The 26,457-nt window shown below is 33.0% G+C and overlaps 1 protein-coding gene across 2 annotated transcripts; it reads left to right on the top strand.

Moving 5' to 3' along the window:
• Positions 1–331: 331 nt before the first annotated feature.
• LOC127729271 (uncharacterized) lies at positions 332–25,791 on the top strand. Of its 2 annotated transcripts, XR_007994568.1 has the most exons (11): positions 332–769; positions 3,750–3,900; positions 4,498–4,590; positions 6,514–6,837; positions 12,441–12,617; positions 13,757–13,928; positions 15,355–15,479; positions 18,868–19,000; positions 21,990–22,097; positions 23,659–23,775; positions 24,992–25,791. XR_007994568.1 is itself a non-coding variant. In XM_052237006.1 (7 exons), exons 2-6 carry the CDS (start codon positions 3,876–3,878, stop codon positions 13,807–13,809), a joined length of 672 nt encoding a protein of 223 aa, XP_052092966.1. In that variant the 5' UTR covers positions 332–769; positions 3,750–3,875; the 3' UTR covers positions 13,810–13,928; positions 15,174–15,348. The 2 variants fall into 2 exon arrangements, 1 of the variants encoding a protein (XP_052092966.1); XM_052237006.1 differs by lacking the exons at positions 15,355–15,479; positions 18,868–19,000; positions 21,990–22,097; positions 23,659–23,775; positions 24,992–25,791 and adding an exon at positions 15,174–15,348.
• The last annotated feature ends 666 nt before the right edge of the window (positions 25,792–26,457 follow it).

Here is a 26,457-nt window from a genome sequence, read left to right as displayed (position 1 = left end):
AATGAGCAATCTTACACCTAAATTGCCATTCTGTCTCAAAATGTGCAGATTTAAGCAAAGAACTAGACCGATTTTGTACTGCTATTATTCATTTTGTTTCTGTTTTAGATTATCTATGGAGGAAAGACAATGGTACATTCAGCTGTTGGCATTTTCCTACGGTCCTGCTATTGACATTCTTCATCTGTTTTTTGAAAACAAAATTTTGCAAAACACAAGTTTCATACAATTTTTGAACGATACGAGGAATAAACATATACTTTTTCATGAGTTCATACCAACAGTTCAATGTTGTGAGTGTACAAAACTGTCATTGGCTGCACCATTTAAGCGAAAAAAACAGTTTGATGTTCTGTATGTCAGTACAGCTTCTATTAATTCAGGTCATGTCAAGAGGTGTGGTCGGGATATTATACAACATTGCTTATGCAGATATACTGCTAATACATCCGCTTTGGTTGAAGATATAGACATAACATTACTATATGCTATCATTTACCATTGCTGTCCACCACCCTCACAACAGTTATCATGGCTGAAAGATCTAAAGAAAGTGCGCAATTTATTAGTCCATCTTGGCAATGGTCAAATAGAAGAAACAAACTACAAGATACAATGGAAAATTTTGGAGATAGCATGTTTAGGCTTAGCTGGTGTTATAGGAAACTCATTTGTGCGGGTGTTTCAACGAGAAATAGAAAGACTCACTGATTGTTCTATTGATGCATTAAAGGACATAATCAAGAAATCAAAAGAAAATCTTTCAGAGGTACACAATAAAGTTATTAAGTTATTTTGAATATAAGTCATAGGAGCGGGTAGAATTTCAGGCATTTATTTTTTCATCACAATTATGTCTAGAACAAAAGTTGAAATATATTAAGAACTTAGTAAAATTGATTTATATGTACTGATATAATTAATCATGACAATTTGAATTTATACCAAGGTAAATTAGTGTCGAGGAAAAGAGAGGTTATATCATATATATCTATACTATTAAATGAGAAGACCTCATTCTTTGTGTCGCTTCTCTTCCTTCCACAATAAATTAATCATCATGCCTCTGTGTCCTATAGGTACCATGCAATAGTCGCATTTGTCATCCTCGCTTATGATTATTCAGTTTGGGTTATTTTGTGAGGAAAACGAAAATAAAGGCGTCCGGATATTATTTCCGTCTTTGGACGGACTTTGATGGAGTCATAGACAAGACTATCCACGGCGGTCACTGCATGATATATTATATAGAGAGTCTCTATATAATATATCAGTGACCGCCGTGGATAGTAAACTTGGAATTAATAATAAATAGCAAATACACTTTATTTATAATATATGTATGTTCATAATATACAGAAAAAACGCCAAAATAATTAAAATTAAAAGAAAACAAAAAATAGCGGACTTTGGAAAAAAGGGGGAGGGCTAAAAAAAAATTGTCCTGTCCCCAATTACCTATGACTTTTGAAAATTTTCCTGAAATTCTCCAGTCATAAAATCTTTTACAAAAATACATCCTACTACAGTTTACATACTTTCAACAACGCTCTAAATACCCGTGATTTCGCGGGTGTGTTCTAGTTATTCTAAAGAGAAGTTGTGTCATATGAATTGTACCCAGAGGAAGTTGTGTTAAAGAATAATGCGTCTTTTGTAGACAAAACACGCGTCTGAGATACAAAATATTAATCCATGTATCGATTATGAGTTTACATATATTGTACTTAAACAAGATTGTACCCTATATGATAAACGTAAGTAGGGTTGTAACACATGTATTAAACTAAACAAAAGTGTTGTCGGAAATGATGTACACAAGGTAAAGGATACTTAATTTGGCGATATTTCGGATTTTGATGAAATTTTGTATGCATTTTAAACTCGCTGAACTGGCAGTCTGCTTTTGAATATCGAGAAATTATGTACGTAGCCTATTCGTGGCGGTCAGTTTTTATATGTGGAGGGCCGGAGTGCCGGGGACAAAAAAAATGCAAAATGTCTTTAAAAATATAGAATAGAAAGAATGTAATTGATTGTCGGCGAAAATTGTGTGTATTTTACTTTAAATTGCGTTTTCATGAAAATCCGTCCACAGAATTTTGATTTTTGATATGTAGCGAAAAATAGGGTCAAAAGACAAATAATCGCTAAGTCGTGACGGCGTCACACTGCAAACTCGTAGTATTCGTGTTACTCATAGACATTTCCGGAAACTACATAGGACTACACTTAGACTTACGATTACAGTAGACGAAAAACAAGGGTCATCTCAAAATAAAAAAAAACCAAAAAATAAAAGAGATCATACATATGAGTAAAATAAAAAGATTTTTTTTTAAATTATATAAATAAGTCTTTTCGACGACACACAAAGGCAGCGCATATGGTCACAACAGATACTAATCGCTGTCTTGGATGTCGCCACAAAGTCTATACCTTTGTATTGTTTTAATTCTCCGATGGCGTGTTAATTCAACCTTTACTCTATAGCCTGTAATACATTTATTTAATTTACTACACTTTCTCTGCATATTCTTGCGTTTAAGAACAATCATTTGGCTTGTACAAGGTGTCAATACTGGATGTCTTTTCGGATATATTTTGTTGCCCAGCAAATATAGCTCGATCAGCCGGGAAAGATTGTTCTTGTCCAATATTTTTCATTAACATATATAATTACTAAGCATTGTTTTCATCTCATGTCCGAGAAATCAACACTTAACAAAACATATCCTGCCTTCGTTCGTTACACAATATAGTGTTCAAACCCACCGGAGGGCAGTTCTTTTAAAATAATATGGGGTGTCTGTTCGTCTGTGCGTTACTCCGAGTTTTGAATGCGCTCGCGTGGGATTCTTATCGTCAAATAACATCCATAATTTAATAATTTTTAGTATGTCTTTTCATGTTCGATACTTTTATAGTTGTTTGACTTTTTAAGCAGGACCTACAATTTTGATACGGTAAAAGAAAAATGTACCGGTCTCGGATCAGGCGGCACTGTTCATGCTTCGAGCATACCAACCGCACTCGTGTTCATGGGAGAGAAATATCGACACCGTAAAAGAAAACACGATTTAAAGTAAAAATGCATATTTGTCGCCGCTTGTAAATTGATATATTTTTTTTTTACTTTAAGAGGAGATCACTGTCTTTTCTGTGCTACCTTTTAAGTCAGGTGATCATAATAGCACGTTTTCCGTAGTTTTACATGAACAAGAACAGCAATCACTTCTAATCTCTTATGTCACGAAAAAGATTTATCAGTTTGAATCATTTGGATGCTAGACAGAGGTAGATCATTAACAGTTCGTTGGTTGGATGGACATCTCCTTCCATGCAAGAAATATCCAACTTGTCATTTCTATCTTGTGTCCTGTTTTGAAATCACGACTATGAAAGTTTTGGTCGTTGATTGATAGTTGTCCAATAAGCAATCTGCCACATCTCCTTTTTTATAAGGAATCCAGGAGAAATAACATTAAAATTAGGATCTATTGAAAGGAACATATGTCTTCGAATAATTCGGTCAAAAAGATTTCCTTACAATACACAGAATTGTATTAGGGATGTAGAGCTTGTGAAGTGTAGGTCAAAGACGTCATTTCGATGATATTCTATAAAGTTTATGCGTCCATGAAACTAAGATGAAACATCAATAAAATACTGTTGCCTATACATTCACCGGACCTAAAAAATAAAATAAAACATATCCTTAAAGCAATGTATTTCTTTTTTCTTTCAAGTTGCATCACGTTCTAAATGGAGTAAAACCATTGCAGACTGTTATTAACGAGTCAACGGGAGTTATCAAAGCGATATCAGTTCAGCAGAAGGAACATACCGACACATTGATAGCACAAGGAGAAGATATGAAAGACATCAAGTCAAAATTAGGTACTATGATTGAATTGAATATTTATTCTTTGACGGAATATTGTGTACATACCTTAACGGTTTAGTAAAGTTTATGAAAATTAACCATTGATTATTATTTCTTAAAGTACAGTATTTGACTACGATAAGTAACCAGTAACATAAAACACTCCTGCTAATGATGATTTCAAGCAATTCCGCAATTTTGTCTCAAGTCTACCCTTTTCGACTACCAATCTCTCATTGTCAAATTGCTATCCGATCTTTTCAAAATTGTTTTTTTTCCTTTTCTAATGCAAGTTGTTTTGTTTACTAAAGTAACAAATTAATGTCATTAGCATTAATACATATATTCTCTCCAAAACGTTTATTTATTTTCGACTTTTTCCTCTTGACCTCTGACTGTTTGTTAGAAATCAATTCCTTTTTAAAGTATGGGTTATGTTTGTTTACCATTGTCCACTACTTAAAACATTTCAAAATATAAACTTATAGAATTGACATAAACCAACAATAAAGCCATTGGATAATGTTATAATTTATCTTTTAGAATGTAGTCTTGTATCTTGTTCAAGTTACAAGTACATAAACTTGATATATTGTGTAATTTTATTTCAGATTTCCTTTTATATGCTCAATTTGGAGAATTAAAAACAGTTTCTGAAGTAAAGCGACAAGAAGGGGACTCCAAAGAGACAACAAGTTTAACAGGTATAGATACATCAAGCTATATGTTTTATTGTAAAAAAGTAAAATGACAGAAATACCGAACTCCAAGGAAAATTCAATCGGAAAGTCCCTTATCAAATGGCAAAATCAAAAGCTCAAACATATCAAACGAATGGAAAACAACTGTCATATTCCTGACTTGGTACAGGTATTTCCTTATGTAGAAAATGGTGGATTAAACCTGGTTTCGTAGCTAGCTAAACCTCTCACTTGTATGACAGTCGAATAAAATTCCATTATATTGACAACAATGTGTGAACAAAACAAACAGACATAATAGGTTAAGAAGTCAAAAATAGGGGTACAACAGTCAACATTGTGTTATAATCTTAAATCACTATAAAAACAAACAAATATGTCAACAAAGAAAAACAAAATGGCATATAGACATTGCACAGAAGCAAAAATGAAAGACACATGTAATGCTTATAACCAAAAAACGTACTCATAATCTACACATCCGTTTACGTATACCTTTTAACCTATCAGATATAATTAGATGTCTAACGACCTTTTTAGGACTTGCAGCGGCTGTGGGAAATCCGAGTGCTGTCCATACCAAAACATGGAAATTGCACACACTTTAAAATTTAAGGTGGACAGTTTCTGGCTCGACTTGTAATTTGTATTCACGAACTAACATCCTGTAGCACTAACGAAATTATTCCCATAAACCCCCGTGTTTTACTAGTCATTTCCCTTCTAATAAGTTTTTACGTGACTGCGTTAATTCATTCCGTACGCATAGAATGTTAATCTATGCATATGATGCTGGTGCCTGCATATATTAACGGGTTTATCTCCTTCTACCAATCCATTGTATGCAAAAGTAGCGCATTGATCATTTGCTTTCCCCAAAATTGGCTCCAATGATTACCACTGTTGCTAAAATGGAAGGTTGATGGAAACAAATCTTTCGTTTTGTCCTACATGGGAGCAAAAGAATAAAAGTTACATCTTTGTGCAGTTAAAATAATAAGGCATTGCATGATGTGTGATTTATCTACTTAAAATTGATCTTTCACAATTTCGAGACAGAAATTTACTACCCCAAGTCTTGGTCGGAAATATCCTTGTTTTGTATATAAAGACTGCGTTCTGACGTCCCACGGTCCCAGCAATCTCGTACTACTTATTAAAATTCTAGACTTTCAGTTTGAAAAAGTTGTAGATAACGCGTTTAAGTATATTGTTTTCATAAAATTGATTTAAAAAGCAGATCTTAAAAGTGGAAAAATATTCTTTAAAAATTTTGGTTATTTCGTCAATGAATAATATGATATAATTAAGACACGGTAGTCCAGAAATTTCAATTGCGATATGATGTCACTATGGCGTTATGAACATGTTTTCAGACAAAATGTACATAGTCATTATGAGATTTGAACATCTATGTACTTCCATTGCCTCAAATGCATATAAGAGTTCAAATGTCAGAAAATATTAAACATATGTAGTAACGTAACAACCTGAATAACATATCAATTCATGAATGTGCGCATAGCGCATTAGTGAATGATCAATTGTGTTTGTTCAAGAATTTAATATTTTACTACGATATTTAAAGTGTTTGGTTAATTATTTGTTTTATTAAATGTAAATAGAATTGAAAGTTCTAGGTACTTCATCTATTTTCTGAGTGTTACCTTTTTCATGCACTACTATATGACGTCAGAGAATTGAAATTACAATATTTTTTCACATGACAAATATGTGTTTTTGTGTCATTGCAACCATTTAAGTGAATGTATTTATATAATGTATCACGAACAGTTTCAAATTTGAGTATCATACTAAAATTAGGGCGTGTAGTGTTATTCGCTCTGAATTTGTCATTTCTATACCAAGATGGTTGTATATATATAATAATGATTTGAATACATGTCAATTTTTTTTATTGAAAAGGCGAGAACACTTCTTCAGAACATGACATTTTAATTAGACTCGAAACACCATTGTCTTGGAATAAAGAAAAAATAGAACAGAAGCTGAAAGAGAAACTTAAACAAGATAATTCCTGTTCGGAAGATGAGTTACATTTGATTAAGTTTAAATTCAAATGTTTGATATTAACAACTAGAGCATCGACGAAACTGATTAATGACAAACCTGCCTTAGTTGAAGCAATTGGGAAATTCCTAAAGGATATATTTGAGGACTGTGAAATAGACACCCGTGTACCAGAAACATTGTATATAACAATAGATATATACTGTCCAATTATATCAGGTAAGTTGAAGTAAACAAACGTTTGTCACTTTTAAAATGTTTTTTTTTTTTAAATATTCCTAATAATCAGATATAGGTCAAATAGATTGTAACTAGTGTGCTCATTGGACCAAATTAACATTTTGTAAAATTCTGAGTTTATTTTAAATCACAAATACATTGTAAACCATAAAAAAGATATATATTAATGTACTGAAAGTCATCTAATTTAATGTCCCTTAATCGTGAAAAATATGTTCATGTACAATGGGAAAACCAACGACGCGGGAATAATAGAAAAGTCACTTTTCTTATGATAATGTCGGCAAAAACCAACTGTCTGTGTTTTACCTGTAACCATCACTAGTAAACCAATTTTGATATGAACGGCTATTTCGATCTGAACAGCTCTTAAGGATGTACACCTCTGAGGAGCCAAACATTTCTTGAATTAAACTTTTTTTCATATCCTGGTTTTTGGGTTTATATGACCGAAAGAAAGCAATTGATTAAAGAAAAATTCATATGATGGTGCACTTCTTTTTTTGCTACGGCCATTTGAAAGTACCTTAATTTTAGTGATTTTTCCATTTTTCATCAATTTTTATTACAATTATCACAATTTAACTTATTTTCATACTTTCACTAAAGTTGAAGTGGAGCAATCTAAATAAATTCAACTTAAAAAAACTATAGGTTGGTGTTAATATTAGAAAGTTTTATGAAATTTTGTGGCTTTTTCGTGTCAAATTGATCATGCATGCTGTCAATTTTGTAAATTTGGGGGTTTTTTTTATATAGCAAAAAGCGTATTATTTCCACTTCTTTGTTAAAAATGATTGGAAAAATACATATCCAAGAATTTTGAAAAGAAAAAAATTGATATGGGATGTACATTTTTTTTTTGATAAAATCATTTCTTTGTACCCCTCACCCATTTCCTCAACATTTTGGCTGAAGACATTGACTGGATTGGTTATGAAATTTGAAAATTTTATTTCTCAAAAACTATTTATTGTAAGTACGTAATTTTTTCACAGAGTTTAGTTTGATAAAACACTTTTTAAATTCATTAATATTTTCGACTTGTATCACATGTTTTTGAAATAATTCCCGAACGAGATTTCAACGAGACTGAAACATAAGAAGAATACATGCTTAAAAGACCGAACAATGGATTATAAAGTCATTTTCTGTTTTCAGTCAATTTTCAGACTTATCCACTGCGGTAATTTCAGAACTGTTCAGACATTTCCCTTGCAGTCAACTAAGATCTGTTCAGTCAATATTCAGTAGCTGCTATTTACCTCTACACATCAACATCATACTGTATTTTGCAAACGAACTGTCTGAAAGTACTGAATTAAAATAATGAATCGAAGTTAAGTATGGACACTAATCATGTTCAAAATCGTAAAGATCATACCAACATCACATGTAAATATATAAATTTATTCAATATTAGAATTGAATAAAACTAGACGAAGTGCTAGCAAAAGCAAAGTTTTAATTTGGCAAACAATCTTTTAGTAGGAGGAGAAGCAGATATATTGTAAAGATAAATTGAAAAGTATGGATATGATAAAGCCAATGTCATTCCATTGTGAAATTAAGTGAATTTAAATAGGCGCAAAAGTATGTTGTATTGAGTATTTCTTTTGATAATAATCATTAACGGTTATTTTGTGTTCAGTTTTATAAAATATTGTCATAAGACGGGGGTAACTAAGTAAGCATGTAGATAATCTGCAGTGCAGATAAATAGTTCTTTGAATGAGCCGTTCATAAAGCTTTAAAGTGTTTCTAATATAGGATGAAACTATGAATGTTTTATAATATCATTTTCCCGTTCGCTATTTAAATTGACATTAAACCTTGAAATGTACTTTTAACTGTTGCCTCTAGAATTGTGCGGTATTGTATTTGGAAATAAAAGATTTTGAACGATGTCATCAAGTATGTTATATGTTTAAATTTGCTATATTTAATGACACACACTTGGATCTCATCATTTAATCAACCGCCATATTACAGATATTTATTACATTGATATGCATTGATATTCCAAGATTTTGCTGACAGGTTTAAGGACTAATGTATTTTGCTGCTGAATCTTTAAATGGATGTGGTTTGTTTTAAAAGAGGATTAAAAAAATCCGAAAACAAGAAACTTTTGATGTAAGGAAGACTTCATATATACTACTTATATTTCTTTATTTTGTTGTAATCCTGACATTATTGTGATAATGTGTGCGCCTCGGTTGACAACATTTCCTAATTGAACACACTAAGGTTTATGTAAGCTCATTTCAAAGGCTGCTAATCTGCATTGAAGATTTATCTGCAAGCTTCCCCGTTAAAGTTCATCGTATCAGGACAAAAATTAGAAACTATTCATATATGATATTCATATTGTGATGTTCTAAAAAAAAAATCTGAATGTTTGTAAAGAAATGTGTGTGGTTCTGTGGATTTTTTTTTATAAATTAGACACACTAAATCTTTTTTAATTTGAAGGCGTATCTGCAGTGGGAATTATCTACAAGCTTATTATAATTGAAATACAACCACTTACTACAATTTTATAAAGGAAAATACTGCATGATTATATAATGATAATTAATTTTGAAGAAAGTAAATAACATGAAACTGTTTGTCATACTTAGGTTAGGTTTTTTTTTATAAATTAGACACACTAAATCTTTTTTAATTTGAAGGCGTATCTGCAGTGGGAATTATCTACAAGCTTATTATAATTGAAATACAACCACTTACTACAATTTTATAAAGGAAAATACTGCATGATTATATAAATCTGCCTCATATCTTGACTTACATCTAGAAATTGACAATGAGGGTCGGTTGAAAACAAAACTTTACGACAAAAGAGATGATTTCAGCTTCCCAATTGTGAACTTTCCATTTCTATGTAGCAACATTCCAGCAGCGCCTGCATACGGAGTATATATCTCCCAATTGATACGATATTCCCGGGCTTGTTTTTCCTATCATGATTTCCTTGATAGAGGATTGCTGCTCACAAGGAAGCTATTAAACCAAGAGTTCCAAATGGTGAAGTTGAAGTCATCCCTTCGTAAATTTTACGGACGCTATCACGAGTTGGTTGACCGTTATGGAATAACCGTTTCACAGATGATATCGGATATGTTCCTTATGTCGTAACTACAATACCCTTCCCTTTTCACGAATGTGACTTACCGAATTAGACTATTTACCGGATTTGTAATAACATAAGCAACTCGACGGGTGCCACATGTGGAGCAGGATCTGCTTACCCTTCCGGAGCACCTGAGATCACCCCCAGTTTTTGGTGGGGTTCGTGTTGCTTAGTCTTTAGTTTTCTATGTTGTGTCATCTGTACTATTATTTGTCTGTTTGTCTTTTTATTTTTGGCCATGACGTTGTCAGTTTGTTTTCGATCTATGAGTGTGACTGTCCCTCTGGTATCTTTCGTCCCTCTTTTAGGGATGATAAGGTTGTGGACGTTAAATGAAAAATAAAATGCTTTATAATTAATCAAAACAAATTAATAAGAAAAATCTTGCATAAAATTTTTGCAGAAAAAAAAATCTTTTGTTTATAAAAAGTGCAATAAAATAATTGAATCAGTGATAATTACTTGTAGATATTCTTAAGTTAATTAATATCAAAATGTCCTATGCTAGGATTTAATCATTAAATGTATCAAATTTACATCTTACTTTAGGAGCTCGACATTGTCAATCTCATCGATATGGATATGCAGATTGTTTTTAAACTATTAATAATAGCAGCCTGTTAGAGGCTAACATAAGCCCTCGGTTTTAAGCTTAGTGTTAATGCTCTGTTTAATAAACATCAATTTATTTCGAATGCGTATTGATGAAAGACCTTTCTGGAGCATATGCTTTCATCCCTGGGTTTTGCTGGGTTCGTGTTTCTCAATCTTTAGTTTCCTGTGTAACTTTTTGTTATTTTTATTTGTGCTTTTCGTCGTTTTTATTTTTGACATGGTGTTGTCTGTATCGATTGGACTTATAATAATTTTTCTTTTTAAAACATAGATAAGTTGTTCTACAACTGTATTGTACCATGTCTTTTTCAAATATTTTGCGTTGTCAAATTTTTACATCCTAACAACCTGCCAGAATATAAAAAAACACAAAAGCAAGAAACACACCTACAGCCAAAACTTGACAAACAGTGTGATGTCATTTACTGTCATCAACATTATTTACTCATTTTCAATTATTCTATATCATTACATAAATTACACATTATTATGTTATGTTTTTTTTTTTTCAAACCAAATAATGATCAAGCAAAATATGTTTGAACAACTAACTAAATTACTTAAACATACTAAATCATTAACACAAGCACATTTCCCTTTTCTCCTGCAGAATAGTACCAAGCAATATATATATATAAGATAACAAAGAAGAAAAAAAAGAGAAATGAGTACTTTTCCTACAATGAACAACATAATATTTTAATAATACATAATTTATACATTTTCTCATCTATAATCTAAGAAAAGAAAGATAAGATATCAAGGTGATCACTTATTCCCTATTGATATTGGAGGACACAGTTTTTGCTATATAAGTGGCACTCGTAATGGTGCTTTGGACAGACAAATTCTTCTGACAAGTTACATCCTTGATGTCCCAACGTGAAAAGGGGAAAGGGAAGTCAGACAAATCGTCAGTGGTTATCTCTATTCAGAGGTCAGTGTTTTTTTTTCGGTTTTGCTGGCAATTTTTTGGAAGAGTCCGGTACATAAGTGAACATGAAAAATGTATGGAAGATGGAGTCTAGAGACTAATCTACTTGAATGCCTTTTAAAATAAAGGCGAACGATACCAAAGGGACATTCAAACTCTTAAGTCAAACTAAAATGACAACGCCATGGCTGATAAAAAGACAAACAGACAAATAACATTACACAAAACACAACATAGAGAACTAAAGACTGAGAACACGAACCCCTACAAAACCTGGGGGTGAACTCAGGTACTCCGGAAGGGTAAGCAGATCCTTTTTACCGTTAAAACAACATATGTTACCTCTCCTTTAGAAATATAAATGTGTCTTCTATGTGTATACATCATTCTGTTGAGGAATACATAATTCTGAAATACTACAAGTATCAAGAATGTACATCAAATCTATCAAGGATGCACTGAAGCTAAGATTAATTTTCAATTTTCAAGAAACCCGAACGAACGAATGTTGACACGTCGTTGGAAATCTAATCAACGTATCTAAAATATAACTGTTAATGTGATTTTAGATACGAAATGGGACCCTGCATCATTTCTATTAACTTAATTTAAAACTAAAAATAATAATTTATAGGTATTGTGCGTCTAAAGCTTTTTCTTGATTAAGCATCGTTAGGAACGCCCAAAGCCAAATTTTAGAAACCCAATGATTTATAAGTACCGAAGCACGTGAAGAGCTATATCACAAAAATGGACCTACAAATAATAGCCAAATCTATCAAAGTTCATATTGTTAATTGAGATTTTATTTTTTGATTAATGCGAATGTAGACAACAGATAGTATATGTATTGTCAACCTTCACTAACCTTACTATTGTTCAACTGTATGCATTTAGCAATAAAAACGGAAAAGAATGAAACAGATTCAGAAATTCTTTCTGCACATTCAACAAGGAAGCAAGAAGATTCAACAAAAGACGTGAACAAGTTACAAAAAGATGAAGCAGTTCTGAACGACATTGCAAATACACAACAAAAGATTAATTCAATGAATATTACCGACCCAAGAGAGAGTAAGTTAATTAATTAACCGATTAATGAAATATTAGTCTGAATCAAAGAAAGGCGTCAAAGAATGAAGAATAGCTGTTGACGAGATTGTGACATCACCGAATGAGACTTTTTATCGAAATTTACTAGCCATGAGCATCACAGGTGCCTCCAGTGGAACTGGAACTGTTGACTTTTCATGAGTTCATCGAATGTTTTGTAGTGATCCATGTTGTTCAAATCTTTAGTTTTCTGTGTAGTGTATTGTGGACTTTTTGTCGTTTTTATATTTGTCATGTTTCCTTTCCCCCTTTGTATTAGACTAGTGAATTTGTATTGCCCTTATCTTTCTTTTTTTCTATTTTCTACGAGATATTGAAGATATGGCCATCATCAATTTGCTGTCAAATCTTGATTGGCATTGCGCATTTCTTCTAATTTCATTTTTTTAATTTAATGTAGAGAATTGTCGAGTAATGCAAATCAAAACATGGACTTCAACAAGGTATCAACATCTCTCATCCACAGCCTATCTAAACAACTGGCTGCCATTACATTAGATATCAGAGAGTCGAATGGCTATGACGGGGAGGCACCCAATATCCGCATGCAAACCTTAACAACTGGCTTGAGTATTATGATATATTTTGAGAATGGTTCTAGTAAAATGCAAATCGGCACCTCCTATCTTTTTCTCTTTTTGATAACACTTCCAACTTTCTAACTGGTATTATCAGCAAATTATTTTTTGAGGTTTCTTGTCGGAAGTATAGACTGCCAAACAGACATTTGTCAATAACAATATTGTTGAAAACCGTTTGTTGACATTTTTGCTTTATTGTGCTTTTGGAGAATACCTTGAAAACATTTTGTCCAGATCTAAAATAACACGTTCCATTAATTCCAAAAAAACAGGATAAAAAAATCATTCCTGTGGTTTCAATTAAAATCTAAGATAAGTATTACAGGAAGTTTGAAAAATAAACAATTTAAACACAAACACACTCAGACCTTTGTCATTTGCCTTGGCTAATTCTCTTGTAGTGGCGATTGTAATTTTCATTTTAGAACCTTCTTTTTTTCTAATACCGGAATGATCATTTAATAAAATACAATGCATATGCCTATAGGTCACCAGCTTTACTTTTTAAAATAATTTCAGCTACCAAAGGAAAGAACAAATTACGGGGTACTATGAAAATGGCCACAGAATGATTATTATGTGACTTGTAAATATTGTTCTCAAACATTTTTATGTGAAAAATGCATGGCAAGAGGAACGAGAACTGCTTCATTAGAGGCTAAGCTAAACAAAATATTCAGCATTATTAAAGGTTAGTATTCATATATACAATTTATATCAATAATTTAGCAAACCGCACATTAGAAAATATAATTGTACCTATTTCAATGCGAATATAACTTGTCTTACTTTATATCTTATGTATATTATTCAGCTAGCACATCGATGTTTAATATATGCGGACAACAGTTTAAGTAATAAAGATACAAACTCTACAGATTGGTCATACACTTGGTTTAAATGGGAAAATTTGTACATATAATCGCAGATTTTTAATGTAATTATCAATAGGTATGTTTATACTTTAAAACGACCCAGCAAAAAAGAAATTTTCGATATTATTAGACAACATACAATCTGTAAACAAACCAGGGTATTCCAAAATGTAATTGAAACTTATTGCTACTAAATCTACTCATACAAAATTAATCGATCAAAATATTTTTTGACAAAAGTTGGAATCTCATGAGGACAAAGTGGAGTGAGACCAGATACACCTTCATGTTTGTGTCAGGAACAGATACATGATTTAATATTATAAGTTTTATGGTTTACTATTGACCCCGTACAGATCCATAGGGGGAGGGGGGGGGGGTGAAGCCGAATCCCCAAAAGAATTTTTCTAACCCTCATTGAATCCATAGAGAGTCGATTTTAAACCGTATACCAAATTAATCACACACCGAACTTTTCTTTCCAGGTTTTGTATAAAAATGAACAATGAAATTCAATACCATTTATAGTCATGATACCCCTATGAAATCTGCTGGAATTCTTTTCACAAAAGAATTGTTCGACAATAAATGATCCTAAATCATACCGATATTTTCATGACTAACGAGTAATTTTTCTCGTAAAATGTTATGTGAAGTACCCTCTATGCGTGCATAGGGGTCATCACGTGACAGCGTTACACCAATCACATTGTTCCTTATTTACCCGATGTTTTATAAGGGGATGATGTCAGATAAAGATTAATAATAAAGAACATAACAAGTTATATGGTTTGCTATTGATCCCTATGGATCCATAGAGGTTTAGTAAAAACCCTATGGATTTAACTAACCCTCTATGGATCCTTAGGAGGTCAGTAGCGAACACTATAACGAATTTATCGCACACAGGTATTTGCATGCCAAGTTTTGTATAAAAACAAACAATGAAATACAATAACATAACGTGAAGTCATGTTACACCTATGGAATCTAGTCATCCCCACGGATCCATACGTGATTATCAATAATTTACCCAGGTAACATGAAGGTTTTTTTTACAGAGTCAACATGTTACGGTCATCTCATTTCGTGGTTGAATCAAGACTGAGATGGCCGGGTTGCACTGAATGTCCTTAAATAATGGAGAATAGTATATACTGAATATTGAGTAATTAGGAATATAAAATGTAACAAAAGGAAAACAAATCTTTAAACAGCTCAATAATGGAAACTTCTTTTTAGACACTCTCAGCAATGCAGTAACCAGAGCATATTTGAATGTATACTCATCTCAGCAAAAGATTGATGAAACAATTTTACGGTCTGGTTACATATCTTTAGCAGATCTACAGAAATACGAAAATATGGTACGTCCTTCTCAATAATAATAATTATAATGATGGTGATAATAATGATAAAAATGATGTTTCAAATCAAAAAAAGATATGACATTCATGAAAATCTATAATAGTAAAACTGCACATGGAATTCATAAAACTGAAAAGCTTCAATTGCCAAGGTTGATGACATGCCATAGAAACCAGACGAATACTACGACCCTTTAACTCCGTGGTTTATGAACTATTCGTGTAAAGGATGATGTTCTCACCCTCTCTGTTCGTGTAGCTCGACATCCAAAACTTTGGTATATGTATATATATTTGGTGCAGTTAGTTTCAGGATAACGTGGTTGAAAAAATGAAAACGTATTTTAGTGTGTTCTTATGTTGTGCGGTTACACCACTTTCCCAGGTAAGAGGAGGGTTGAGCGCTTACAAACATTTCTCAACCCGCCTAATTTTATTTGTGCCTGTCCCAAGTCAGGAGACTGTAATTCAATGGATGTCGTTGATGTATGTTTGTCATATATCTTTTTGATAAATGGTATTGTGAAATTGGGACGTTAGTTTTCTCGTTTTAACTGTTTCACATTTTTTCATGACCGGGCATTTTTTAGCTGACCTCACGGTATGGATTTTTATCATTGCTGAAGACCATACAATGACCATAATTACTTTTATCTGCATCATTTTAACTTGGGTAGATTTTTGTCTCCTCGGCAATTATATCACATCTAATTTTTATAATATAATAAGTTTTACGGGTTTCAGTAAAAGTGCTTACGTTTTCTACATTTTGAATTATTCGTTAGATTGAACATGCAGCAACAACTTTCTGTTTTTAAATACAATTTGCATCAAACATTATTATCTAGCATGAAAGGAAATATTTTTTTTTAATCAGGATTGGGTAATTAAATTCTGCATTAGTCTTGTTGGTCCGTCAATCACACAACAGAAATAAAAAAAAAACACACTACACAAGATCTGTATGAAAGAATGATTGAATAATTTCTATTGCTACAAGTATTATCACTTCGACAATGTTATTATTTGAGAGAAATGGTTTGCTATAACTGTTACACTGGTTATATATGTCAGTGGTTAAAACACAATTTTTAAATGATCTTTATCAACTCTCTCGTTGCCTTTTTGAAACGTAGGCACTAGTATATGGTTCCAAGTAGAAAGAATTAAGAAATAACTGTATTATATTTGAAGCTTTGCGTCGGTAGTTTTACTGTCTCAAATTTAGTTTACCTGGCGATGCGCAGCGGAGACAGGTAAACGGATATTTGCGATTCTAAAACTATCGATGGACGTCAGCAAAGTTTCAAATGCTATACAGACATCCCTATTCTAATGCAAATAAACATGTCATTCAATTTAAGTCATTATTTCGGAGTGAAATTTTTATTAAACGAAAATGCCGCGAAATGATGTTATCTTCTTTGGCATCTAAAGTAGGTGACGTCATAGGTATGCTACGGGTGTCAAACGTAAACACATGGCGTTTTTCTGGGTTCGTGTTTGCCTCAGAATGTAATAAAATTTGATAAAAAGAAAGGTTTTAGTAGAAAAATGTGAGTGTGTTTGCTAATTTTTGGAGAAAATACACGTCAATACATTCCAGAATTCCCAATGTCGGTATCCCTTAGTTTCAGATAGGTATATAGAGAATTGTAGGTTGATTGTCTAAATCAGAACTATTGATACAACATAGTTGCATTACAAATGATATAAAAATAAAATATGAGTATACGAGCTTGATTATGTTTATAGTTTTTTAGCTCACCTGGCCCGAAGGGCCAAGTGAGCTTTTCTCATCACTTGGCGTCCGTCGTCCGTCGTCCGGCGTCGTCCAGCGTCGTCCGTTGTCGTCCGTCGTCGTCCGTCGTCGGCGTTAACTTTTTACATTTTGAACTTCTTCTAGAGAACCACTGAATGGAATGAAACCAAACATGGCATGAATGTTTCTTATGAGGTGCTGACCAAGTGTTGTTACTTTGTAGTCGATCCATCATCCAAGATGGCCGCCAGCGGGGCACTTAGTTTAACATACGACCCTATGGGAAATGCATACAAATGACTTTTTTAGAGAACCACTGAATGGAATGAAACCAAACATGGCATGAATATTCCTTATGAGGTACTGACCAAGTGTTGTTACTTTGAAGCCGATCCATCATCCAAGATGGCCGCCAGCAGGGGACATAGTTTAACATAGGACCCTATGGGAAATACATACAAATGTCTTCTTTTAGAGAACCACTGAATGGAATGAAACCAAACATGGCATGAATGTTCCTTATGAGATGCTGACCAAGTGTTGTCACTTTGAAGCTGATCCATAATCCAAGATGGCCGCCAGAGGGGGACTTAGTTTAACATAGGACCCTAAGGGAAATACATACAAATGTCTTCTTTTAGAGAACCACTGAATGGAATGAAACCAAACATGGCATAAATTTATCTTATGAGGTGCTGACCAAGTGTTGCTACTTTGAAGCCGATATATCATCCAAGATGGCCGCCAGCGGGGGACTTAGTTTAACATAGGACCCTATGGGAAATACATACAAATGTCTTCTTTTAGAGAAACACTGAATGGAATGAAACCAAACATGGCATGAATGTTCCTTATGAGGTGCTGACCAAGTGTTGTTACTTTGAAGCCGATCCATAAACCAAGATGGCCGCCAGCGGGGGACTTAGTTTAACATAGGACCCTATGGGAAATACATACGAATGTGTTCTTTTAGAGAACCACTAAATGGAATGAAACCAAACATGGCATGAATGTTCTTTATGAAGTGCTGACTAAGTGTTGTTACTTTGAAGCCGATCCATCATCCAAGATGCTCATCAGCTGGGAACAGTGTTTAACAAAGGACCCTATGGACAATACATACAAATGTCTTCTTTTAGAGAACCACTGAATGGATTGAAACCAAACATGGCATGAATGTTCCTTATGAGGTGCTGACTAAGTGTTGTTACTTTGAAGCTGATCCTTCATCCACGATGGCCGCCAGCAGGGGACTTCCTTTAACATGAGACCCTATGGGAAATATATATAAAAGCTTCTTCTAGAGGTGCAATGAATGGAATGAAACCAAACATGGCATAAATGTTTCTTATGAGGTGCTGATGAAGTGTTGCTACTTTGTTGCTGATTTACTTTTCAAGATGGCCACCAGGATTTTTTTTTTAAATTACAGGGCCAATATTAAATCAAATTTGGCCTCACTCATTATTAGGGTAGTTGTTATGATTTTAATCTATTTTAACATGATTTCCAAAACCAAAGTAGAATCAGGTGAGCGACACAGGCTCTTGAGAGCCTCTAGTTATTGTTTTAACAGGTTGTGTATATATAGGACGGCATAGCATGAAATTTTTTTTTCAATTTCAGAGGCGGGAAGAACAATGGATGCATGTAATAAACAATTTAACTGATGCCATTATACAGGTCGTTGAATTTGCAAAGCAGATTCCAGAGTTTGGTGGCTTCAGTGACTCTGATAAAATTATCCTACTTAAAAACGGTAATTATTAAAAATATATAATATTCTCTTTACAGTTTGATATGTGTTAGCTTGATTCAATAGAATACAACAATAGTTTACTTATGTTGAAATTGTATTTTAAATGTACAAATTATAAGATAAAAAAAAACCCTGAAGAAATCAGACCGACGCCGTGTGCGACCACAGGGCATTGTTTCATGTTATGAATGAATAATTCGCCATGCCAACAAAATGCGATGCAGTCAATAAATAAGTAAAACCTTATGCTGGTATATGCAGAATAATGGCTGCATAACATATCTTAAAATGGCACTTGAAGTAATTTAATATCAGCAGGAATATGAACAGGTGGATTAGTGCCTACCTAAGTACAGAACTATAGTAATGGGTTGCATTTGAGAAAACCAGTTTGAACCGACGCATTCCTACTGATCTTAACAATGATCAGTCTTCTGTTCATATTCTTGCATTTCAACTGCAGTCAAAGAGTTTCTTTATGAGTATTTGCTATTGCTTAATGTTTTACTTTTTAGGGACACGTTCAAGTTTCCAAAAGACATTTAGAATAACATAGGCATACATTAGAGGTGTCTAAACACATCTGAATTGACTTCGAGCGAACTTTCACAATGCTACTTTATCTACCACAAGGAATATAAGAGAAACATACTCGACGTTGGGATAGTCAGTTATCATAAATAGAATAACGGTTATATGATGAGAATCTCACAAGTTTTATCTTCTCTCAAAAATACACATATTAATAATTTATGGTTACCTTCAGCTGCTAAAGTCTACATCATTTGGTCTCCGGTGGAAAGTTGATTCATTGGCAATCATTCAAGGTCTTCTGATTTTTATATTCATCATTAATTGACGAAGTCAACAATATTCTTTGAAGTCATGTTTATCATACCGAGAAGTAACCGGCAAAACAACACACAATATAATACCTTAAGTTCTTTTTTATATGCTCATACGACGTGACAAATTTTATAATGATGCTAAAGGAAAAAAAATGTTATGTTGGATAAGAAGTCGCATTGATATGTTTGATGACAAATAATGAAAAATATGTGCAAGTATGGTCTCTACGAATAAGTGGAAATAAAAATTCAAATGCTAAATCTTCAATCAGGAAAAGATAATTCGAGGAAATACATTATGAATGCAAATACATGTCGATTCTGGTTGATTTTTTCAACGAAATGAGGGTGTGAAAACGAAAGACTTATATGTGAAAAATGAATTACCCAATGCGTGTGCAAAGAATAATACGCAAAAATTAAGAAATTCCAATTCTTTACAAATCACTTACTAATAGAGCATGTGGGATAAAACGTTATAAATCTTGGATCTGACGACTTTTTACAACCACTAGGTTGGTTCTACAGCTGACGGAATATGTTTTTGTCCCTTAGAGTTTCAACCTCCAAGAAACATCTCTTTGCTAGCAGGAAATATCATTAAGGCGTCAATTTTCTGTAAATAAGTGTTCACACAATGCAAAAAAATGGTGCAAAAAATGGTAAAATTTTAGTTCTATCTAGCAACCATTGTTCATATGTATAAAAATCTTTCGCACTCTAACTTGAAACCACCTTGTTGTTCGGGGATGAGGCTTTGCATGATTATTCACCACTACTAGAAAATGTGTCCCGAATACAGAGGAAATCCTACATTGAAAATCTTGCCCAAGAGCTTAGTTCAACTTAGCAACCCAGGTGAAATTTCACAAAATCCCAAATTTCAAACCATTGGGGGTCGGGATGAATTAAAGCATGGTTATAAGGTGTGTCGTGATCCTGATAGACAACCGTGCGTTCATGATTGTGGTCAAAATTTAGGTTAAACAAAACACCCCTGTCCATATCCATTTAGTTACAGTGTGCTTTTAACCTAATATGATAAACACGGGGTCAGTAAATTCCGTATGGTGCGGGAACAAGCGAAGCTCAAGCCCCATATGGAATTTATTGACCCCATATATATCTGTTTAGGTCATTAGCACATTGCGTAACAAATGTATCATACCGACTATCTTGATATAGGGAATTTAGATGTAGTTGTAAACCTTGATATCACAATTTTGCACAATATTTTACAAAACTATCAATTATTTACCGTGAGAAAGTCGGCGTCTCTCCGAAAAGATTTTGTCTAAAAGCATGAACAAATTTAATCATGTATGTTTACAATTTGTGCTAATTTGAGAACAGCAACATTTTTACAGGAACGTAACTCTACTACTAACTGTGTATTTAAAATAAACCTAGCCCACTGGCAGTGTATTTAAAATTAAACACACCCACTGACCAAATATTAAATATACACGGTTCCCACGTGTTCGCTTTTAACCAATGATATTCCTAGAAGTGGATAGGAGATTCGATAAATTGCTATACATAGAATAACCCTAATGCTAACACAATTTACTTATTTACATGCTGCGTGATCCTCTGCGATGACTCCCAAAACTATCCTCCCTAATTTTTGTAAGTGCTTAGTTTGCAATTTAAAATAGTTTCAAACTTTAAAATGAACTTTTCGACAAATTATTTACATTAGCAAGCGCATTAGAATGTGGAAAATTTATGACGACTGAAGTTAACCATTCTACCCAATCTGTGTATTTTCAGACAATAGAGAAAAAGTTTTGAAAGTCCTATAGCCTTTTAAAAGTTGCTTCCTATGCGACGAGACATTAAAAAAACATACTCTGTAATTGCTTTAAATATCTGATGTTTGAGTGTGATTCGACATTTTAGTATCAATCTAAGAGTGGTATAAAACTATCGTTACCTCATTGAAGTTCTTAATTTGCAACGTGCATTTCAACTGGTGTGCTGGCTTAATGGTTAATGTCTTGTGAATAATACATGTAGATTTTTACTCTTTGAAACGACATCGTTTAGTTCAGACTTTTGTAGCGCTCGAATGAGTTATTCATATGTTGCTTTTTTATTATCATCATGATGTACATAACAATGCTTCCATTGCTTTTCAGGAGTTTTTGAAGCTTTACTGATTCTCTGTTCGAAGGTATATGACAACACACACAATAATGTAGTTTTTGGTGGTTCATTGATGTCTCTACGTGCATTCAAATCTATCAGTAAGTCTTAAAACTATATGTACAAATTGTATCTAGATAATTCATATTTTTAATTTTTTATATGAAATATGTAAACATCTTCAAATAATTTTTTTCTACAAAAAACATGTCATCAGTGCAAAAAGAACATACATCACACCTTGATTGTTTGTGGTATACATCTAAAATTGACGCATAACTTCTAGTAATATTAAACATTTATCCGATTTTGTTGGGTTAAAAAGTAGAGTTGATAAAAATTGGTACTGTCATTTGAAAATTTAAATGGTTTGCAAATGACCCTATTTCACCATATACACAAAATATGAACCAATCTTTTCAAACCGTCAGCCCGCCCGACGTCATCTTACTATAAGCTGGATTTACACTTTCAGCATCCTCGTCAGTAATTTTCAAAAATCTATCAATTTCAGTTTGTGGCTTGCCTTGCAGCATTGATTTGTTCTCAACTTCTCAATACGTCACAACGGTGTTATAATTCGAACTTAACATGTATCACAAGTTTTAGAAAATAAAAACAAATTGAATTTAGACTCGCTTTTAAAACATCAAAGAAATGTAGGTTTGAGATTTGGTACGGTAGACGCGTGTTTACGGGAAACGTAGATACAAATTCCTTTGTTGAGGTCATGTCATAAAAAAACTGATAGTTGTGAAGAACCACACTGCTTCCTACAACAAATATACTGAAGATGATACCATTAAAATGCTGGACGTATTTGTTGAGTTTGGTGGCTTGATATTTAAGCAGACAGTCAGTATTCAAATTGGAACTAATTGTGCACCAATAGTGGTCGTCTAGTTTTTTATACTCTTATGAAACAGATTTCGTACAGAACTATCTCAAAGACAAATATAATCTTTAATTTCACTTTCGGATATATTGATGCTGTTCTGTCACTCAATCGCACACATTTAAATGAGTGCTTACATCTCATATATCCTAGGGAACTTGAGATTAAGGATACTACCAAAAGTAGAAGGTCTGCTTTTAGTACTTACCTTGCCTTGATATTGACACAGATGACTGACTTCAAACTAGAACCTATGACATAGATGACTTCACCTTTGCAATTGTCAAACTCTTCATTTCTCTGCAGTAACATGCTAATTGCATAATCGTATGGTTTCTACATATCTCTGTTAACGCGTTGTGTTCTTACATGTTCACACTATTCGGACTTCATTAACAAAGGTGTGCTCCTTACACACAAAATGGTCCCACAGAGGTTTGTGGTGTCTCAAATCACCTTTTTACGCAGTCTTAGATCTTAAGATACCAGTACAGTCGTCTGGTCTGTAATTTTAACGATTGTGACATTTTGACTGAGTGGGAATTCGCATGACGGGTGATACTTGCTCGGCAGGAGTCGCTTCTCCTATCGCACACCTGGTCTCGTTCCTTTTAGAATTGTTTGTTACTTTATATTTTCTCGTATTAGCGGATTTACAATTTACAGAGATTTGGTTAACTACTGTCGCCTTTAAATGTGTGCTTAAATCATTTTCCCTCAGCACCGTGTTAAACATACAATACGTTATGGCTTTTTTTCCCTTCCAGACAGAGAAGAACAGGATTTTTTAAAAGAAGTTTTTGAATTAGTTCAAAGGTTGAAATGTCAATGTCTGAATGACACAGAAATGGCATTATTGTTAGCGCTCATATTAACACAGCCAGGTAAGATTTTGCACCAATGTGTTTATATTTCTCCATAACATTTCAAATCAATTTGTTTTATATGGATTGTATGCTGTAGATTGAAAACAAAAACCCGCTTTATATCAAAGGCCAGTTATTTTTACACATTTGGAAAGTTTTGTCCGGAACCAAAAAACAACGTCTTAAGTCATAACAAACCATGTGTGTAGCCTAAATGTGTTAGCATGTAGACAAAAGATGTTGGAGAATCCCTCTTTTCTTTTCAACAACACTTAATAAATATGAAAATCTTTTTTTTGTGTGTTAATATACTCTTAATGCATAATGACGTCTTCTAGGACGAGAAGTAATTGATAAATTGAAAGTATACAGGTAAATGTCTAGCAGAAAGGAATAAACGACACAAAAAATACCTCTTGAGGTAAACATATCGCGTCAACTTTCGGCAAATGCCTTTACAATATTTCATGCTTCATACCGTACCCATTCTCAACGCAAGAAATGAATAAAACACACGGAAATTTTCAATAATCTGCCATTTGCACCAAATTACATGAAGGATTTTACATGTAAAACACAACTAAAGACAAACATTTTAAAGGTTCTAAACTTAGGACAGGCAAATATTCGCCAAAAAGTTAACTTAGTTTTTTTTTCATCATCCATTATTATCACCATGTTTTTAATCTCGATCAGTGAAATAACAAACAATACATAAAAGATCACTTCAGGTAAATTACTTATATAAAAATAAGGAGATATAATACGATCACAAATTGTACAAACTTTCCAGAAAGATCGTAGGAAGAAGATGTGAACAATTAAAGATCACAATGTCGACAAAGCCCAATATAGTGTAATAAGACTATGTCCAATATTGCAAAAGGTGAAACAATTTATAAGGGAAAATCAACAGTCAAACTTATACCACCAAAATGAACGAAATACAAATAAGATACACAGCAACCTACGACAACCACTGAATTATATGTTCCTAGTTTGGGAACAGCGGAGTTTAACATGCTTTTGAGCGCTCAATACCTCCAATAACTCATGACAGTAACAACTCATTATTGGAATGAACTGTAAAAATCGGTTGGAAAATGCTTGATCGACAGTAAGCACAACACAAATAAATTAACAAAGAGAAACAAAAGAAACACTTTAATTATAATTAATCCAAACATACATTTCTATTTCTCCAAGCAAATAAAGATACATCTGTTTGTTTTAGATTTGCATGGTCTTATGGATGCTGAAGGAGTAAAGAAACTACACGCCGCATTACGGAATTCTCTTAAATTTGAAATCTGCAAATCACATTCAAACAAACGTGGAAGCATGGATATACTGTTTGACATACCAAAAGAACTTCGGAGATTAAATACTAAACATGCAACGCTTCTGTATAAGTTTTCTCTATCAGTCCCAAATATTCAATTTCCTGCTGCTTATAAGGAGGTATTTAGTACAGCAAAATTGACATGATGTAAGATGATTGAATTGAGACAAAATGTAACTATTATGATTACACGGTTGATAGTGCGGTAAATACAAACAGACCACGCTGTAAAGATAATAAGAAAATACATTCAATCAAAAGAAGAACTGGAATTTTTAATAGACAATATGAATTCGAAAAATTTGAACAGAGCGTAATTGGTGGTTATTGTATTGACATTAACAAACTATACAATATTAAACAGCGCAAACTGTATAAATTGGCACACTTCCAAAGAACATCGAATGTTAAAAGAAAGTACAGAAAACTGCTAGGTCAAGAATTCTTGAGGTGACGGAAATTGTTTCTTTAGATGCTGCTTTTTATCTAACTATGTAATCGACAATAAAGATTCTAATCCCATTAATCGAGGAATCGAAAATATGATGAAAGCTTTGACATTTTATAGAGGACCAGCACGCAAATATTTTTTTTATTTACTTTACAAAATGTTTCTCATGATCATGCACTTGCTTGCAAACACGAGCTATTTAGGATTTTGCTTCACCAAACAAATAAAATTATAAAATTTATCGTTTATGTTATTGCTTACTTTAAACAATGTTTAAAAACATCTTTTATCTTTTTTTACTAAATATTATTTTAATCTATTGGGGAGTATAATCAAGATTATCATGCTTTTAGCATGAACAATTTTACCAAGAATACCTACATTCGACCCGAGAGTATGGCAAGCCGTTATCGTCAAAACTATGTTTAAACCCTATTTCGAAAAAATTACACACTGAAAACTAAAAAAACCACACTGAGATTTTACCCTAAAATAACACACTGAGAAATCGTAATAACATAGTACTCAGATTTTAAAATTACGCACTGAGATTTAAAAAAAATGAAAAATACACACTGAGAATTTAAAATTACACATTGAGATTTTAAAAAGACACACTGAGATGAAATAAAATTGAAAAACACACACTGAGAATTGTTAGTTACACACTGAGATTAATATGCACATTGCTAATGAATATTCATGAGATGAATAATTCAACAGATTAATTTCTTGGTCTCCCGAACTCTCGTCATTATAATGAAATGCGGTTCCTTCAACCAACATTCGTAATAAATTTCAAGCCTTAACCTTGTTTTTAGCTAACTCATATCCATAGGTTTGTTGCCTATAATTTAGATTATTACTAACAGTTTAAGCAAGGGTCCCTTTTCAAAAGTCTTTCAAC

Source organism: Mytilus californianus, unplaced genomic scaffold (assembly GCF_021869535.1).
Source record: "Mytilus californianus isolate M0D057914Y unplaced genomic scaffold, xbMytCali1.0.p SCAF_2, whole genome shotgun sequence".
Taxonomy (NCBI): Eukaryota; Metazoa; Mollusca; class Bivalvia; order Mytilida; family Mytilidae; genus Mytilus; species Mytilus californianus.
Note: the sequence above shows the minus strand (reverse complement) of the source record. Positions and strands in the feature narration are given on the sequence as shown.

Coding starts and splice junctions, on each gene's coding strand:
- LOC127729271 (XM_052237006.1), top strand. CDS start 3,876: ATGAAAGACATCAAGTCAAAATTAG. Junction 3,901..4,497: donor AGACATCAAGTCAAAATTAG/GTACTATGATTG, acceptor ATTTTATTTCAG/ATTTCCTTTTATATGCTCAA. Junction 6,838..12,440: donor ATACTGTCCAATTATATCAG/GTAAGTTGAAGT, acceptor GTATGCATTTAG/CAATAAAAACGGAAAAGAAT.